The 20175-nt window shown below is 43.3% G+C and overlaps 1 protein-coding gene across 1 annotated transcript in view; it reads left to right on the forward strand.

The window, feature by feature from the left end:
- The window catches only part of LOC126419636 (mucin-5AC-like), a 79101-nt gene that overhangs the window by 20039 nt on the left and 38887 nt on the right, over positions 1-20175 (forward strand). Inside the window, exons 3-6 of the mRNA XM_050086825.1 lie at positions 3005-5597; positions 13915-14031; positions 15509-15604; positions 19162-19348. Coding sequence (XP_049942782.1) covers positions 3005-5597; positions 13915-14031; positions 15509-15604; positions 19162-19348 — 2993 coding nt within the window. The remainder of the gene's footprint in view (positions 1-3004; positions 5598-13914; positions 14032-15508; positions 15605-19161; positions 19349-20175) is intronic.

A 20175-nucleotide genomic window follows, 5' to 3' on the forward strand; every position in this document is an offset into this window, starting at 1 on the left:
GGGGGGGAGAGACTTGTGAATTGTGCGGTGTGCATTAATCGAATTGATAGCACAGCTGAGTCGATTACCAGATTTAACGAAGAGTTTCCCGACAGAATTCTGTCATGGTCTACAGAGCTGAATCCTTATTGCTGTGAAGTATAAAAAGAAGAGATTAACCCTTCGAATACCAGTTGTAAATTTATTCCAAAATGCCCTCAGTTTGATTTGTCTTATTCTTTCTGAACCGGTCGGAGTGGCCGGGCGGTACTACTGTCTGGAACCGCACGACCGTTACGGTCGCAGGTTCGAATCCTGCCTCGGGCATGGATATGTGTGATGTCCTTAGGTTAGTTAGGTTTAAGTAGTTCTGGGGGACTGATGACCTCAGCAGTGAAGTCCCATAGTGCTCAGAGCCACTTCAACTATTTTTATTCTTTCTGAGATATCAGATCCTTACGGAAGTCCCATGTGTATAACTCTTACACGAAGAAAAAAATGTCCGCAGCTCTTGGTCTAGTGCCTAGCGTTTCTGCCTGTGGATCACGGAGTCCCGGGTTCGATTCGCGGCCGGTTTTTTTATAAGGGCGCCGATGATCGCGTAGTTGAGCGCCCCACAAACCAAACATAATCACATCATCACGAAGAGATAATAATGACGTGCTACTAAACAACACACCGCACATTCTGCGTGACCTGCCGTTTCTGCAACGTCCTCGGCAGATAATGGAACACGCTACAGGCGGTTGTTGAGATCCGTCTACTGCTCGCCAATGGAGCTTTTGGGAGGTAGCTGGATTGCCTTCTCGCATCGTCTGCCACATCTCTGCTCTCGTGACTTACGGTAAGTGCCGTGAAACTCTCTCAGGCGCCGAGTCACGTAATAACGCTGAGCGTTTGCGAAAGCGGAGACAGAACTTCCTCCCGATGTGCTACAAACAGCAAACGCCTTCAAGTCCTGCAGACTCTTACTACGCTGCTGCTTTGCTAACTCGTCGGTTTACGATTTACATTCTCCGTTTAGTGGCACATTTACACCTACAAATCAATCTCGCCGAAAAAATCCATTGTAAAAACTCTAGGAATCGACGTACTTGTCAAATTTTTAAATACATTAGTTACTTTAGTTTATCAGGGGAAAATGGAATTGAAAGTCGTTCCTTAGTGAAGTACTTAGGTAGGATTTCACATATCTTCTACATTAATCAAGACAGAAACTTGGGGTGAATATACACTACTGGCCATCAAAATTGCTACACCACGAAGATGACGTGCTACAGACGCGAAATTTAACCGACGAGAAGAAGATGCTGTGGTATGAAAATGATTAGCTTTTCAGAGCATTCACACAAGGTTGGCGGCGGTGGCTACACCTACAACGTGCTGACACGAGGAAAGTTTCCAACCGATTTCTCATACACAAACAGCAGTTGACCGGCGTTTCCTGGTGAAACGTTGTTGTGATGCCTCTTGTAAGGAGGAGAAATGCGTACCATCACGTTTCCGACTTTGATAAAGGTCGGATTGTAACCTATTGCGATTGCGGTTTATCGTATCGCGACACTGCTGCTCGCGTTGGTCAAGATCCGATGACTGTTAGAGTATGGAATCGGTGGGTTCAGGAGGGTAATACGGAACGCCGTGCTGGATCCCAACGGCCACGTATCACTGGCAGTCGAGATCACAGGCATCTTATCCGCATGGCTGTAACGGATCGTGGTGCCACGTCTCGATCCCTGAGTCAACAGATTGGGACGTTTGCAAGACAACAACCATCTACACGAACAGTTCGACGACGTTTGCAGCAGCATGGACTATCAGCTCGGAGACGATGGCTGCGGTTACCCTTGACGCTGCATCATAGACAGGAGCGCCTGTGATGATGTACTCTACGACGAACCTGGGTGCACGAATGGCAAAACGTCATTTTTTTCGGATGAATCCAGATTCTGTTTCCAGCGTCATGATGGTCGCATCCATGTTTGGCGACATCGCGGTGAACGCACATTGGAAGCGTGTATTCGTCATCGCATTGACGGCAATTTGAACAGTGGACGTTACATTTCAGATGTGTTACGACCCGTGGCTCTACCCTTCATTCGATCCCTGCGAAACCCTACAGTTCAGCTGGATAATGCACGACCGCATGTTGCAGGTCCTGTACGGTCCTTTCTGGATACAGAAAATGTTCGACTGCTGCCCTGGCCAGCACATTCTCCAGATCTCTCACCAATTGAAAACTTCTGGTCAATGGTGGTCGAGCAACTGGCTCGCGCGCGGTATTAGCCGAGCGGTCTATGGCGCTGCAGTCAAGGACTGTGCGGCTGGTCCCGGTGGAAGTTCGAGTCCTCCCTCGGGCATGGGTGTGTGTGTTTGTCCTTAGGATAATTTTCGTTAAGTAGTGTGTAAGCTTAGGGACTGATGACCTAAGCAGTTAAGTCCCATAAGATTTCACACACTTTTGAACATTTTGAAGAACTGGCTTGTCACAATATGCCAGTCACTACTTTTGATGTGGTATCGTGTTGAAGCTGCATGGCCAGCTGTATCTTTACACGCCATTCAATCTCTGTTTGACTCAATACCCAGGCGTAGCCATCCGATTTTACTAGGGCATGTTTCCCAGATGCATGTACATAGAATCGTGATGCGCTTTTTACAATTAAATTTAGATATAATTTTCCATTTACCTTTCGTAAATACTCACCGAGCCCTCGAAAGCACGCACGACGAACAACCAGACCAAAGCCAGGATCGTCCCTTTGTGTAGCGATTATTTACGTAGTTACTGCGTTCACAGTTTTAGGTGCATGACGTCAGAGTTCGCAACAGTTGTCTGAAGAGGAGACACATATACAACATCCGTAAAAAAATGTTTTCACCAATACTAACAATGGCTAATCTGTCAACTTTGGTGTAGCCATTAAAAAATCTAGATAAGCGCTGAATGAAATGCACTGCCAATAACATGGTAAATATGAAGCGAAACATAGGTGGTAAGCTGCTTTTCTGTTCCCTGTTGCAGCGCCCAGAGCAGGCCCAGCTTGGACGAATCGACGACGACGACCAGCTCTGGACCTGCCCAAGCGCAGAATGGGTCAGTCGAAGTCCCAAGCACGTCGCCAGTGGCCGCTACTGTCGACGCCAACAGAACGAGAGAGGCGCCGGTGTCTCCCTCGATACAGACAGACGTTCCTCCTCCAACCACGTCGTCTCTGAAGACGCAGACACCCGCTGTAGTGACGTACAGGCGCAGAAGTACCACCACTACAGTTCTGCCGTCGGTGAAGCCTCTCTCCAGCAGTGATTCGTCTTCCAGTGTCACGAATACATCATTTCCCGCCACCACCATTGCTTCGCCCTTCACTAACAGCACAACCAGCGACACTGCCAATTCCTTCATTGCCACTAATTCTAGTACTACTGGATCCACGACAGGCAACATGGCTACCACTATCCCAACCACCACAGTTACCAGCGCAACTATTACCACCTCTACAGCCACCTCTTCAACCACCTCTACCAAGACTACTCCTTCCACCATCACCACAACTCCAAATCCCTCGCGTTCCAACGAGCGTCCTAGCAGCCGGTGGACTATTATTGTAACCACACCGCCTGCTCCGCAAGAAACCTTTCCCCCTCCACCAAGATTTACTAGAAAGCCAACTGCCGTGAGCTACACTGCCAACTCTCCAAAACATACCACGGAAGGCACAACTGCAGAACTGAACACTACACCAGTCTACGAAAGCAGCCCAGTTTCACCGGTACTATCTCTCCAAACTTCATCCTCACCTGCATCCGAGTCATCTGACATTCCATCAGCACTCGTCTCGAGCCTACCATTTAGCACTTCCTCATTCAGAGTACGTTTTCCGTCGCCTCCATCTGTGTCTCCCGCAAGAGATCCTCTACCGCATAAACCTAGGAATTCCAGCATCTACAGCACAATTAATCGCAGGCCGTTCTTACGGAAACCGCCAGCGAAGCTGGTGACTGCAACTTCACCACCAACCCAAAGAAACTTGACCGAACCGCCGCAGTTTACGAATAGCGTGTACATGGACGCTCGACATTCTTTGCTGCCGAAGCCCAACAACATTTCTTGGCTCCCGGTGTCTCAGGAACTTCCCGTGAAGAACTATACCAAAATTTCGCTACAAAGGCCGGCACACAAGTATCCTAGGCCAGATATTACGTTACGGAGAAGACCGACTCTGCGGGATAACGAACATATATCTGTGCTAGAGAATACCACCCCAGTAACTGATCTGGTGAAGGTACGTGAAAATGAGACAGGATCGTCTAGTCTTGGAGCCAACTTAGGTTCTGCAGCCAAAGAAAGCCCTGTAGATATTCCAGATGAGGGCATGATGTTGGGTCTGTCACCACCGCCACCCACAACTAAAATTCTGTCCACGGCCGTGGTGACCTCTGTTTCTGTACAGGGTGAGTGGAGGTCGCCAGTAACGACAACAATTCCACCAGCTTTGTTGCCTCTGCCTCTAGAGCTGACAGCGGAATCTGACTCCAGTTCAGAGAGCAGGAGTAGCTCTGCTCCAGCTCCAAGCAAGGCAGCCACATTGAACTCGTCTAGTGTGGTTAATGCAACTGCGCGAGGCAACGCAGACGTCACTACAGTAGTCAGTGTAAAGAACGAGCCTCCTGTAACAGCTGCCCTCGTCCCTCAAACTACTGTAAGTACGCAGAGCTCGGAAGTCTCTTCGACTTCATCGTTCCAACCCAGCTCGACGTCTGGATTCGATGAGTCTAAAGATATTCCCAATCATGAACAGCAGAAACAGAATGTCACCAGGGAGGCCTCCTCTATTTCTTCCCAGATCGAGTCTACCACTCAGCGTCCTGAAAATAAACTGAAGATTGCCGATGATCCAACCACTATACCAGAAGTCTCCAGTGAACCTGTCACATTACCAGATCGAAATCTCAAAAATGTCACTGCTGCGCCCTCCTCGAAAACTCCAGACACGACAACAGAAGCGAGTAAACAGTCTTCGGAAGTTGGTGCGCTCACTACACCCAGTACACCAGCGCAGGAATTGGAAAAGGCGGCGCAACCAACTGAAGAGAGTGCAGTGACGACGACAGTAGGTGTAGAATCCACCTCTGCAGGCCACACATCAGGGATGGCAATATTCGAGCGACCTGATAAAGAGTACGACCTACCGATAGTCCACCTGTACAACGGAAGCTCGACAGTCTGGATGACTGAAGCGGCGGTACCAGGGAGGGATGATGAGCAGACGACGCAGAAGACAGTTGCTACTGAAGGTATCAGCAGCCCAACGCCAAAGACTGCTACTGCTGAGGACACTGGAAGCCCAACGCCGAAGACGAACGCCACTGGAGGCGGTCAGTCGACCTCATCCAACTCGTCATACCAGCCGGGCGTTCAGTGGGGAGCAGGTGTGCAGCCAGCGTGCGGCAACGTCAGTCATTGCTACGAGGCGGCGGCGCCCACTCCTGATTCTGAAGACCCTGAGGACTCTTGGGGCATGCATGCTGGCATGTACGCACTTGGAGTGCTCTGCACCGTCCCGTTGGCCATCGCTGCCGCCTTCGGTGTTCGCTTCTTGGCGCGGAAGCGGAGAAAGGTTAGTCCGCTACTTATTTTCTGTTTTGTTGTTTCAACCTCCTCGCCCCATATCAGCAAGGACTAGACTTGTAGCGATACAAAGGTAACTCTCTTCGGCTAATCAGTTTAAAAATACGTAAAAGAAAGTACACTTTCGAGGTTCATATCAAAACTAATGCATCCTATGTTTTTGTGTTTACTTTGAGTATCGGGGCCACATTATTTTAGATTAATATTGATTTTTTAATGTTCCCGCTAATGTACTGTGGGTTTTACTGCCCTGCAAAAGGTAGCAGCATCTACATCTACATTTACATTTATGCTCCGCAAGCCACCCAACGGTGTGTGGCGGAGGGCACTTTACGTGCCACTGTCACTACCTCCCTTTCCTGTTCCAGTCGCGTATGGTTCGCGGGAAGAACGACTGCCGGAAAGCCTCCGTGTGCGCTCGAATCTCCCTAATTTTACATTCGTGATCTCCTCGGGTGGTATAAGTAGGGGGAAGCAATATACTCGATACCTCATCCGGAAACGCACCCTCTCGAAACACCGCAATGCAGAGCGCCTCTCTTGCAGAGTCTGCCACTTGAGTTTGCTAAACATCTCCGTAACGCTATCACGTTTACCAAATAAGCCTGTGACGACCCGCGCCGCTCTTCTTTGGATCTTCTCTATCTCCTCCGTCAACCCGACCTGGTACGGATCCCACACTGATGAGCAATACTCAAGTATAGGTCGAACGAGTGTTTTGTAAGCCACCTCCTTTGTTGATGGACTACATTTTTTTAAGGACTCTCCCAATGAATCTCAACCTGGTATCCGCCTTACCAACAATTAATTTTATATGATCATTGCACTTCAAATCGTTCCGCACGCGCAATCCCAGATATTTTACAGAAGTAACTGCTACCAGTGTTTGTTCCGCTATCATATAATCATACAATAAATGATCCTTCTTTCTATGTATTCGCAATATATGGATCGTTTCAAAATGTCGTTTGACACTGAGGTGCTTGTAAAACAGATGTATCATTGAATTCCTCGGTGGTGAACAAATTGCGCCAGTTGAAATGTAGTAGTTTGGGAGATTTAAGAAAGAAAGCAACTTTCACATGACGTGTCACAGCCATGTAACATATTTCGATGAATAGACCACATATAGAAAGAACTGCTGCAGCGTAGTACAAAAAGTAAATGAGAGGAGTACGCTGTGAGACGAACAGAAATGACACTTTTATTGGAAGACAGTAATTACACTGTAATGCCTGGACCATGAAATCGATATGTTTGACAGCGTTCCCGGTTGCTGCCATCATCTTACATAGCTTCGACTGTGTTTCGTTTCATGCTTTTTTCAATGTTTTTCGATCAACTCCACACATAGCCTGGTATCTTCCTAATGCAGTATTTATATCACCATCATAGTTATAAGAAATATTGCAACCTAAGTAGTTAAGATGTTGAAACTGTTCAAGATTGTGCAATTCAAAACAATATTTGCTCGGATTGGGTGTTTCCTCTGGAACGCCATGGTTGCTAATTTTGAAGTAGAAACTTTAAAATTACATTCTTTGCAAGTCTTATGTAATAAGTAAATAATTCTTTGAAATTATCTTCCGTGTTTTGCGTGATCACTGTGTCATTAGTGTGTGCTAGCACATTTGAAGTGATCCGTAGTAACTTAGTACCAGGTGGTGGTTGTCTGTGCAAAATATCGTCCATATAAATATTTTAATAATCGTGGATGATAATATCAAATGGTTCAAATGGCTCTGAGCACTATGGGACTTAACATCTGAGGTCATCAGTCCCCTAGAACTTAGAACTACTTAAACCTAACTAACCTAAGGACATCACACACATCCATGCCCGAGGCAGGATTCGAACCTGCGACCGTAGTGGTCGCGCGGTTCCAGACTGTAGCGCCTAGAACCGCTCGGCCACCCTGGCCGGCGATGATAATATCTACACTTGTCGTACACCCTGGCTAATAACTATATTTTCCCCATTGTAATTAGATAAACTGAGCCTTAACCAGGTGCCATTATAAAAACACGTTATTGTGTGCCGAAGTTAGCTTTGCTTGGTTATTATATTCTATGGATCCTGTCTGCCTACATTATCGAAAGTCTTCCCTAAATCTATACACGCCATGTGGATGGGTAAATTCAATTCCTTTCTTTTCTTCGTTAGCTGCTTCATAGTAAATACATTTTCAATACAAGCTCACCCTTTTAGAAGACCATTCAGTTCTTCTTACAAGAGCGACTCTGCTGTTGTTGTTATTCGCTTACTTAACATACCAGGATGTAGTTTACAGGTTGAATGTAAGTAACGTGTATTTCTGTAGTCTGTGGGTTCATTGCTTTCTCCTTCCTTAAATACAAAAGAAACAGTTGCCGTAAACCACGTTTTGGGGATCCTCATTGTAAACCGATATGGTCAATAAAAACAGTTACATTCCATTGTGATAGGGTTGTACAGCAACCGGTTTTGAATTATTTCAGAATAAAAACAATCTTGAATGCAGAGTCTCGCGGCGATAACATTGAATAAAATGTTCTCGGGTTTCCAACCGCGTCAATTGGTTAAAACTACACAAGCTTTCGGCCAAGCACTTCTTTGCCATTGTCAAGTGTTATGACTGCCAGTGGGCTGTTGGTGCGTCCTTATATATGCTAGCTGCCGGCTGTGACGTCAATGGTGCCCGTGAAATTGCCATATATGGGCATGTTTTGAGTCGGCGTTCCATGTGCCCTCTTCAACGGCGCGATCGCTGGATCCCACGCAGCTCTGAGCTGTAAGCCACCGTCTCTATTCAGGGTGTTTGTGGTAATTTTTATTTTAATAGCTTCCTGTATTACACTGTCCCAGAAGCCGGTAGTGCGAGCCACGACAGAGGTATCGTCAAATTTTATGTGGTGACCATTTTCTAACGCATGCTCAGCTAATGCAGATTTCTCTGCATAGCGTAGGCGATAATACCTCTCTTGTTCTTTCCTGCCTTGTTCCACAGTGCGCACTGTTTGTCCGATGTACTTCTGGCCACACTCGCAAGGTATTTCGTAAACTCCAGGTGTTCTGAGACCTCAGTAATTGACGGATTTTCGTTGGAGGCCTGAAGATCGATTTGATCTGGTGTCTTTTCAACAGGCGGCTTATCTTGCCCGACAGAGAGCCACAGAATGGCAGCACAGCAAGTTTCTTTTCCTGCTTTTCGTCGCTGGTCTTATTCTGATATTTCCCAGAAATCACTTCTTTCACTTGATGGGTGCTGTAGCCGTTATTCCTGAAAACCTTGCGTAGGTGGCTCAGTTCGTGGGGCAGGTTGTCGTCGTCTGATATTACTCTTGCACGATGCACCAATGTTTGCAATACTGTGCGCTCCTGTGCTGGTTGATGATGGCTGGTAGCGTGCAGGTACAGGTCTGTGTGGGTGGGTTTTCTGTAGACGCTGTGGCCAAGGCACCCATTTCGTTTACGGTAGACAAGGACGTCGAGGAAGTTCAATGCATTATCTTTTTCCACCTCCATGGTGAACTGGATATTACTGTTGATGCCATTGAGGTGTTCCAAAAACTCGTCTAATTTCTCGCGTCCGTGTGGTTAAATGACGAACGTGTCGTCAACGTATCGAAAGAAGCACTTAGGCTTCAATGGCGCAGTATCTATGGCAATATCCTCAAAATTCTCCATGAAGAGGTTTGCAACAGCTGGAGCCAACGGGCTACCCATTGCTACGCGTAGACAATCTGATATGCCGCAAAAGGGCAAAACGCGTTATTTACTTTGCAAGCTAGACTGTTTTTATTTGGAAATAAATGTCTTCAATAGATTCAGGAGGCGAAGTTTTGAGTAAAAGACCTCCGTTCGTTATATTTACGCCCTCTGGCCTAGGTGATTTTTTAAAATTTATTTTTCTTATTACTGTCGCTAACCCCCTAAAGTGAACTACTCAGTCTTTTTTACTACGCCTCCACGCCTTTCTTCAGGATTAGTTGAAATAATTTCCTCGGGATTAAATAAAATGTTTTTATAATGTGCAGTCCATTCTTTCTGTGCCTCCTATTCGTGTGTGGTCCCTTTCTGCATTTTTTGATGATTTGTAGACAAATTGTTGACCCGTGTACACATGGTGTTGGAATATCTATCTCAGGAGTAAACCGAATGCTTTTACAATGTTCCACCCATTCTTCCTGTGTTGTCAAGTTTTTTCGTGCCTTGTCTCTTTCTGGTTGATTGAAATACTTTAATAAGTTACAGGAAAATGTCCCCTGTATACATCGTTTTCCGCATCACTAAGGAATTTTTCTCAACTCTCTGTATGTGCTCTTCTTGTCAGAGATTTTGCAGTATTTCTAGCGGCTATATTATGCTGTCTAGCTTCATCTGTTTTTAACAGTAGGTACGTGTCATACGCTACTTGCTTATCCCTGAGTACTTTTTCTGTTTGCAATAAAGCAGTTTCTGAAAGCGGAATTCAGTGTCTTCGTCGAGCGTCTGCGGGGAGACGAAATTAGAGAGCGAAATTTTCCGCGCCTCACGGCACGTGACTGATGCACTCCCTAGTCGCTGTGTTTACTTCCGCGTTCATAGCGGCTGCTGCATCTACAGCCAACTTGTGCGCATCACGTTACGGACGCGGCCTTGGGTGCGCCTAGTGGCAGGCAATCCGCACAACATGCCGAGACCGCTGTGTTATGAATGCATAACGACGAAGAACTAGTCGCCGCCTTTGTGCAGGTTTATCAGCAGCAGTAGCAGCGGTGTCAGACAGCCGATTGGCGGCGCCCACGAAATTCCTGCGAAGTGCAAAGATAGAGCAGTCCGCATCAACCATCTCGCGAACAATGTGAGAGTGGAACAGGAAATTAAGCACTAATCAACTGCTGAACCAGCAGGCAGGCGTGTTGCAGCCAGAGACTACAGATGTGGGCAGTGCATCGTCCTGGAATTCGTTTCGGGAAGAGCTATGTCCCGAGATAATTCGAATTACACTACTGGCCATTAAAATTGCCACACCAAGAAGAAATGCAGATGATAAACGGGTATTTATTGGACTATAACTGACAAGTGATTACTTTTTCACGCAATTTGGGTGCATAGATCCTGAGAAATCAGTACCCAGAACAACCACCTCTGGCCGTAATAACGGCCTTGATACGCCTGGGCATTGAGTCAAACAAAGCTTGGATAGCGTGTAGAGGTACAGCTGCCCATGCAGCTTCAACACGATACCACAGTTCATCAAGAGCAGTGACTGGCGTATTGTGACGAGCCAGTTGCTCGGCCACCATTGACCAGACGTTCTGGTGAGAGATCTGGAGAATGTGCTGGCCAGGGCAGCAGTCGAACATTTTCTGTATCCAGAAAGGCCCGTACAGGACGTGCAACATGCGGTCGTTCATTATCCTGCTGAAATGTAGCGTTTCGTAGGGATCGAATGAAGGGTAGAGCCACGGGTCGTAACACATCTGAAATGTAACGTCCACTGTTCAAAGTGCCGTCAATGCGAACAAGACGTGACCGAGACATTTAACCAATGGCAACCCATACCATCACGCCGGGCGATACGCCAGTATGGCGATGACGAATACACGCTTCCAATGTGCGTTCACCGCGATGTCGCCAAACAGGATGCGACCATCATCATGCTGTAAACAGAACCTGGATTCATCCGAAAAAATGACGTCATCTTCGTGGTGTAGCAATTTTAATGGCCAGTAGTGTACTTACCGGGAATCCCTAGAGGGAAGACGACACTCTTTTCCAGAGGCACTACTGTGGAAATTTAGAGAAGCGTCTTTTGAGGCCGACTGCAAATCGATTCTACTGCCGCCAACGCACATTTCGCGTAAAGACCACGAAGGTTAGTTTCGAGAAATTAGGGCTCGTACGGAGGTTTATATACAGTCCTTTTTTCCCCGTTCTGTTTGCGAATGGAACTGGAAAGGAAATGACCGGTAGTGGTACGTAGTAACCTCCGCCATGCACCTTGCGAGGGTTTGCGGAGTATGACTGTAGATCTTGATTCACATAATCCAGTGACAGTACAGTTCTTATGTTACGGACTTTGAAAGTATTCACGTGTTCCCTGAGCACGGTACTTGACTATATAGTTTGTACGTGTCGCAGTGAAAAAGACATAGAGATGGCAGATCGCCGCAACTGAATGTACCGATTCCTGTAGTTGTTCTCTGCGTGAAGTTACATACCGAGGGCTACGGTGAATAAACTGCGGAAGTAAATCCTGTAGTTTGAGTCAGAATGGTAGTCGAGCTTTGGCTTGTTCTGAGCACCGACGTCACGCATTCTCCAACAGCCAATCAGCGTTCAGTAATGTTCTGACGACTGAGCGCGCTACTGTGAGTGATGTTGTCAGTGATCTCTATACTAAGATCACTGGTTGTTGTTCATTGCGGGCATTAAACGTGATCGTAGCGAGATATTCAGTGAATTTTTATTAAATATCTTGCGAGTAATCGCTGATGGCGTTGGTAAGTGACAAATTCTACAGACCGCTGTTGCAGAAGCAGCGAAAATAACACCCCACATTTAAAAGAACGCAAAATCCCCAAGACTGGCCAAGTTTTACTGAAATTCAAAATATAGCGCGTACTTCAATGCGAGATGCGTTTAATAATTTCCATAACGAAACTCTGCCTCGAAATCTGGCAGAAAACCCGAAGAGATTCTGGTCGTACATAAAGCACACCAGTGGCAAGACGAATACCTTCACTGCGCGATATTAACGGTGAAGTCACCGATGACAGTGCCACTAAAGCAGAGTTATTAAAAACGGTTTTCCGAAACTCCTTCACCAAAGAAGACGAAGTAAATATTCCTGAATTCCAATCAAGAACAACTGCCAAGATGAGAAACTTAGAGGTAGATATCCTCTGTGTCGCAAAACAGCTTAAATCACTTAATAAAGGCAAGGCTTCTGGCCAAGATTGTATACCAGTCAGGTTCCTCTCAGTGTATGCTGATGCAATAGCTCCATATTTAGCAATTATATACAACCGCTCACTCACAGGAAGATGCGTACCGGTATCTAAAGACTGGAAAACTGCTCAAGTCACACCAATACCCAAAAAGGGAAGTAGAAGTAATCCGTTGAATTACAGGCCCGTATCACTAAAGTCGATTTGCAGTAGGGTTCTGGAAAATATACTGTATTCGAACATTATGAAGTACCTCGAAGAAAACGATTTATTGACCCATAGTCAGCACGGATTCAGAAAATATCGTTCTTGCGAAACACAGCTAGCTCTTTATACTCACGAAGCAATGAGTGCTATCCACAGGGGATGTCAAATTGATTCCATATTTTTAGATTTCCGGAAGTCTTTCGATACCTTTCCTGGCAAGCGTCTTCTAACCAGACTGCGTGCCTGTGGAATATCGCGTCAGTTGTGTGACTGGATTTCTGATTTCCAGTCACAGTTCTTAGTAATAGACGGAAAGTCATCGAGTACAACAGAAGTAATATTCGGCGTTCCCCAAGGAAGTGTTATAGGTTATATTAACGACGTAGGGGACAATCTTAGTAGCCGTCTTAGATTGTTTGCAGATGATGCTGTCATTTACCGTCTTGTAAAGTCATTAAATGACCAAAAAGAATTGCAAAATGATTTAGATAAGGTATATGTAAATCCAAACATCTAAACAGGTTTCAGGATATTTGTGGCAATGCTAGTTACTGCACCATCTTCTAAACGGTTTGCACGCAACTATCGCCTACACAGGTCACTCATTGTCAACAATGGAGTTATTTTTGATACAGAATGGTATGGTAGGCTCTGAACGAGCAACAAGCGTGTGCTGAAGCAAATATGCCGTTATGGGTTAAGAGACGTTTATGCAAACATTTAAACAGCTTTGCGGATATCAACCACAATATCAGTGACTGCATAATCTTGCGAATCAGTTTCAGAAAATTAAGAACGATAAAAAAACTACTTAAGTTCGAGTGAGGGTGAAATTAGATTGTTACATTTAGCTAGCTTTTCGATAGAATGCGACACAGTTGCCAAACGTGACTTCAGTGACATATCAGTGAGACAAAGCAAGGAGATTCAAAGTAAAATTTAGGCGAAGATGAGGAGGAAAACTCATTGAAAGTAGTTGTTCGTAAACTTTGTTATATTTTAATCCATAAACTGATAAAAAGTGCTATTTACTCTGAATTTGAGTCGCTGATTTATGCTTCAAACCGCATATATACATTATTGGAAAGTTAATTATTAAAGAGATAATTAAAGAGCTACAAGCAGAGTGTGTACGGGAGAGAAATATTATATGTGAAAATATTCCTGTTTGTGTGTCTGTTACAGTTCCTGGACGAATCCGACACGTGTTCCGAAGTGAGCTGCCCGCCGCGCGGACTCATCAGCAGGGCAGACACCGACATCGACGCAGATTCCAAGGCAACAAGACTGCAGACGCACCTGGTCAGTACTGCGGCATCACTGCCATTGCGGTGACCGCGGTGTGTGTAGAGACGAGGATCAATGATCCTTAATTACTGCCGTTACCATTCCAGTAGCCTTACATGCTTAAACGCGAGGTCCGAGAAAGTTTCTTCCACACAAGCACCTTATCATTTTCCCACCTCCACCCCGGTCCCTTCACCACCGCCACGTGTCTCCCCCCCCCCCCCCCCCCCCCGTGTCGGTTTTCACTACTAATTGTGCTACACGCTATACACAAACCTAGCACTTGGGCGCTGCACTCAGCGTGGCCGTTACTAATTGTGACATATCCTACATAGAAATCTTAACGATTGTGCCATCACTAGCAAATCCTCCCAGCCGTTACTAATTGTGAAATGTCCTATATAGAAATCTTAACGGTTGTATCTTCTCTGGCGGTTCTTTTAGCTTGGCGCCCCAGTCAGCGGTTTCTGTCTTTTGTGCCTTAAACCGGCCTGGAAGTGCAATATGAGCGGAAGATAAAGAGATTTTAAGAAGAAAGATGTAAGCAAACTCATACTCTGCGGTGAATCACGATATAGTTGAGAGACTTCACGATAAATGTTCTGGATAGGCCACATACTAATCAAAAACCCACTAGGTGTTTCTTCGGCCTAACCTGTCAGTTTGATGAGGCAGGATGCGCTTTCGGTTTACGGAAAAAAAAAGGAAATAAATCTACAGGCACGGATGTGGTGGGGAGGATGAGCACTGCCCCCTTCCACCCCTCGCTGGGTACGAAGGCGGCTTTTTACTGTGTTAACAATAAAAAACAGACGTGAGGAATTGGACGAACTTGAAGCATGACTTACGAGCTGTAGTGCCCAACGACAAATCAAATATAATTAAAATTAATAACTATTCGTTCAGTTATAGTGCTGCATTATGAAACTTAGTGAAGTGACTACATACTAATGCTAAGACAACATAGTGTCTTCACTACCAAAGCAATGACATATTTTGTCCTGAATAGCTTTGACCCAGTTGTTATTACTTGTTGCAAAGTCCTTACAATTAACACAATTGCTATGACAGGCTTTTTCCAGAATTTTTGTAGGCTCATGTTGACTGCTTCAAAACATTTCAAAGCAAATGGACAAAAGCTGCTCACTTCTTATTTAATATTTCATTATTAGCTAATCCATTCCTTGCATCATAGATTGTGGGCTTGGGCTGGAAAACCATGTTTTATTGTCAGGCATAATGTCACATGAGAATGTAGTTAACTAATGCCTGTATTGTTAAACGAGATACTTTTGTCTTACAGCCATTCATTGTTAACAAAGTTCAGTTTTATGTGAGTGTGGTTTCCAAATTTGTCCTTTCATATTCAGCAAAGAGGTGATAGCCTAACAGAATGCCATGAAACCATAATCATTATCTATTTTATGTGCTTCGCCATGAGAGTGATCTACTGACTGATGTGTGTGTCACATCTTGTGTATGTCTGTTGCAGGGCTGGGAGCAGGAGACCCTGCCTGTAACCTGCTGGGAAGTGCCCCGTTCCAAACTGCGGCTGCAGACGGTGCTGGGCCAAGGGAACTTTGGACAGGTTGGCTTACTCATTTTGTAGTAGATAGAAATCTGTTTCATAGCTTAGGCATCATCACTGTAAGCTTACCCTCCCACACATCACTATTAAAATTCTATGTCTTTGCACAAATTTTAAAAGCTTTGAGAGGTGTAAAATATACAAAAGAACCTTTCACTTATCTTCATTACCTCGTTGTTGTTGACTCCAAGTCATCTTGTGTCTATGGTACATTCTTGAGGCTGTAATTATGATTTAACGGGTTCCTGAAGATGAAATAACTAATGAAGATTTGCGTGTAGTTACAAATATCTTTTTATTTTATTCCATTCTTCTATACCACACTGACTTCACAATCTCCATTTTTACCACACCACAAATTACATTATTAAAGACACAATCAGAAACACATCTGACTCCAGCTAAGTCATGCCCACCACAACTACTAGCTTTCTGTGGTACTAACAATATTCCAAAGAGTTTACATCCTTTCATGCCAAAAGGAGAATCTTCAAGTTATATCATTATTTTGTAAATGAATCCAGAAATAAATTTAATAATTAGTGTTAGATTGTGCAATTAATAATAGAAATTGTAAGTGTGCCAGAAATTTTTAATTTCAATTATTTTTAAAAGAAGAGTAATTTTGGCCGTACATATAGAGTGCTAACAAATTAATTTCTTTTTATACATTTTTACCCAAAACATAGCACATCATATAAAAAATCATATGAAATTCATTCAGTTAGACAGCTGAGAATGTTCACCTATACAAGAATCGATAGTATAAATGGTATCAGTTGTTTCTACATAAAAAAAGGTAATGTTAGAGGAGGGTGACCCATTATAACACCATCTGCTGTACAATGGTAGTTCTTGTCATTGAAATGTTCTTGATACAAGGGATGCATCGGTAATAATTTTACAAACATTGGAAACAGATTTCTTGCACCAAGGCAGGAAAAAAAATTCCTTGATAATGTATGACTGAAAGTCCTTCATCTTTGGTTTAGTAGAGAAAAAGGTATACAACATTCCCTATCATTTCAGTTTGTATGTATACTTGTCAAATTATTTATTGTCCCAACCTCTACAACACCCCTGACATTGGGAATTACCAGGATCAGGGACATGACATAGAAGGACTAAACCCCTTTAACTAACATTATTTGTCCTTTTGATGACAAACATTTATTTTTTAAGCAACAACAGGTCCCCTTTCAGAAAAACAGGAAGGAAAATTCCAAGTTAATTTGCGATGTTGAATTTACACACTTGAAAGTGTTCAAAATGGTGAATACCTGACTGGGTTGTCCCATAAAGGTTTTTATCTACCCAAAAAAGATGGTTATCGATATTTACTGTTCTGTATTTTCCTAATTTGTCTCATATGTAAATGAGGCCAAAGATACAAACAACGGGTTGGCAGTTTGTGTAACAATCTGTAGGCAAAAGTTCTCACATGATTGGTGACCAGCAAGCAAAAGATGCTGCACACATTGATAACATTATGGGTACATGAACTGTTGATGAAGTACCCTCCATGCAGTACTGTTGGATATGTCATGAAAGAATATTCTGAGCCTGCAGAATATTCTTCATGAATAGAAACAGGTTGGACATTGGACATTGTAGACAGAGTGACCGCAAATGAACACTGATGTTATCTGGAAGTAAGTCTCCACAATAACACATTGTTACTGGGGCAAAATAAGTGCATCAACCAGTTGATTTATATCTATCTAACAAAAAGAATTTTAACAAAATAATTTAATTTGATGGATAAAAAATCTACTCACCAAGTGGGGGCAGAACACATACATAAAAGGAGGTTATAAGTAGGCAAGCTTGCTGAGCCAGTGGCTCCTTCCTCAGAAAGATGGTTTAAATGGGAAGGAAGAGGGATGAGGGAAATGTACTGGGATGGTCTAGGGAAAGGGGTAGATTTCAGGAAAGTCACACAGAACCATGGGTCAGGGGAGACTTACCACAGAGGATGAGAAGTCTTTCTCAGAAATAAAAGCATTTGATTTATAGTCAGATATTCGCTTTTGTTCTAATAGTGTATGACACTTCCACAAGCCTTGCTAACAATTATGAACTGCTGTGATGTGGAAAGCACAAGTCTTATACTAAAAGGAACAATAGTTTCTAATTATTCCTGCCGTAACAGTTCACACAAAATGGCCAGACTATGTATAAACTGTCCCTAATTTTGCCACATTATCAGCATGTCACAGGAATCATTCATAACTATCTAATACAAAGGAATATTCCTTCAGAGCAACTTACAGTAGGACCATCATGCAAACCTAATTTTTACCCAGTCTTCCACTTTTAAGCTCTCAGTTTTTCAAATCTCATCTGGTGCAGTCTCCAACAGTCAGTCATTCCTTGTCATCCCAACTGGTTAGTCTCCCCAACCTGGGGTTTGGGTAACTTTTCCAAACTCTACCTCTTTTCCTAAACCTCACCAGTCCTTTTCCTTCACCCCTCCTCCTTCCCCTTCAACTCTTCTGCCACAAGAAAGAGCTACTTGCACCAAAAGCTGCTAAATTGTAACACCTTATATATATATATATATATATATATATATATATATATATATATATATATATATATATATATATATATATATATGTGTGTGTGTGTGTGTGTGTGTGTGTGTGTGTGTGTGTGTGTGTTCCCCCATGTGATGAGTACATGAGTACATTTTTTATCTATCCAATTACTTATTTTTTCAAAAATTGATTATTTTTGTTGATGTAAACGAAATTTCTGGGTGGATAACTGGAGACTTGTTAAAATAATTCTAAGAAATGTAATTCAACCGTGAAGAAAGTTACTTACAGAATTATTATCCATCTGATGTGTAGACTCCTTTCCAGTTTACAATAACTGAATGTTGAGATTCCTGTGTTTCATCATAGGTTTGTTTTACAGCAGAAAAGTTGATAGAAATGTTCAGTGAATTCCTACAGATGACAAGGCTTACTCTTAAAATTCTGGCAGCAAATGTTTCAGTGTGAGTCACTGCATTATATTCTCTTACATCCATTTATTTCATCGTGCTGGTAAAATTTCACTGTAAGCATTTGAAAATGGTACAATAGGGGCTAAAACCATATTTGAACCATTAATCTCATGAAATTACAGTGGTTTGTGATGTACATATTTAGATGTTGAAATCAACAAAATTACATGTATGTCTTTAGAGATATATGTTGGAAAGAAAGAAGTCCACTGCTTAACCTTCTTTGTTCAACTACTATACATAAATATGTTTAGATCATAAAATTTTTTCTTTGCCTGAAGGTGACCTGTTGTCATGTATGTTTGGAGTGCTTTACAGTTCTTGTTTTGTCACTAAGTGTGCATGATCAATATCTTAACCAGTAGGTGAATGAATGTTATAGTTGGCTGATGACCCACATTGTCCTTATTTTTAACAATAACTTCCCTCAATGAAATACTCCATTCACTTATAAAATGTTTTATTGTGTGGAGCAGAGTTGGTAAAATATTTTTGTATTTCCTGTTATTTATTCACTTTGTAGTAATGCTGATCACTTTAACAGGTGCTGAAAGCAGAAATAGATGACATATGTGGTGGCATTGGCTCCACTAGACTTGTAGCTGTTAAGACTGTGAAGGAGGATGCAAGTCAGAGAGATAAAGATGATCTCCTGCGTGAGATGGAGATCATGAAAACACTAGGAGCCCATCCAAATGTAGTCACACTATTGGGATGTTGTACTGAACAAGGTAAGACAACTTTAAAAACACACACACACACACACACACACACACACACACACAGGGTGTGATTTCTAACAGCAGTCAAGCACATAATTCTCATCACATTTTTCATATGACATCCAGTGTCAGTTTATTTTCCATTACAAACAACATGATTTTTAAAGCGAAATTTTACATCCGCACTTGATAGAGTGGTTCCAAATTAGTCTGGTGTGATATTTGTGTTATTGACATATATTAACAGGGACAATAAAACATGAAGAGTAAACTGTACTCCAGCAGCAATTGAGCTATGCTGCTACTGCATGGTGATATCAGTCAGCACGAGCTGCTGTGGTGTTGTTGCTGCTAGAGTACTGGCCATTCTTTGTGTTTTATTGTCCCTGTTAACATATGTCAATAACACAAATATCACGCCACAATAATTTGGAACCGCTCTATCTAGTGCGCATGTAAAATTTCGTTTTAAAAACAATTTTGTTTGCAATGAGCAACTAACCATTGATTTCTGTCAGCAATGAGAGTCACATGTTGGTGAGCAGTATTTATTTGGGATGACGCCAGCCACACATAGAAAAAGTGATATTGCATACATCTGCCAAAACACCAGAGAAAAACATGAAAAAGTGCCTGACGGCTCTGAGGGGAGAGACCCTGTTACAATTTCTTCAAATCTGGATGTGTGTGTGCATTCCTGTAACTTTTCCAAAGATATTAATTCCTTCAATGGTCGTTGCCAGTATTTCAGGTTTCACTAGTGAACTACTCTCTGTTTATGACCAGTAAAATGTATCTCTTGATTAGAGAACCTACACAGTTATGCCTTAACATAC

The sequence above is a fragment of the Schistocerca serialis genome, chromosome 9 (genome assembly GCF_023864345.2).
Source record: "Schistocerca serialis cubense isolate TAMUIC-IGC-003099 chromosome 9, iqSchSeri2.2, whole genome shotgun sequence".
NCBI lineage: Eukaryota > Metazoa > Arthropoda > Insecta > Orthoptera > Acrididae > Schistocerca > Schistocerca serialis.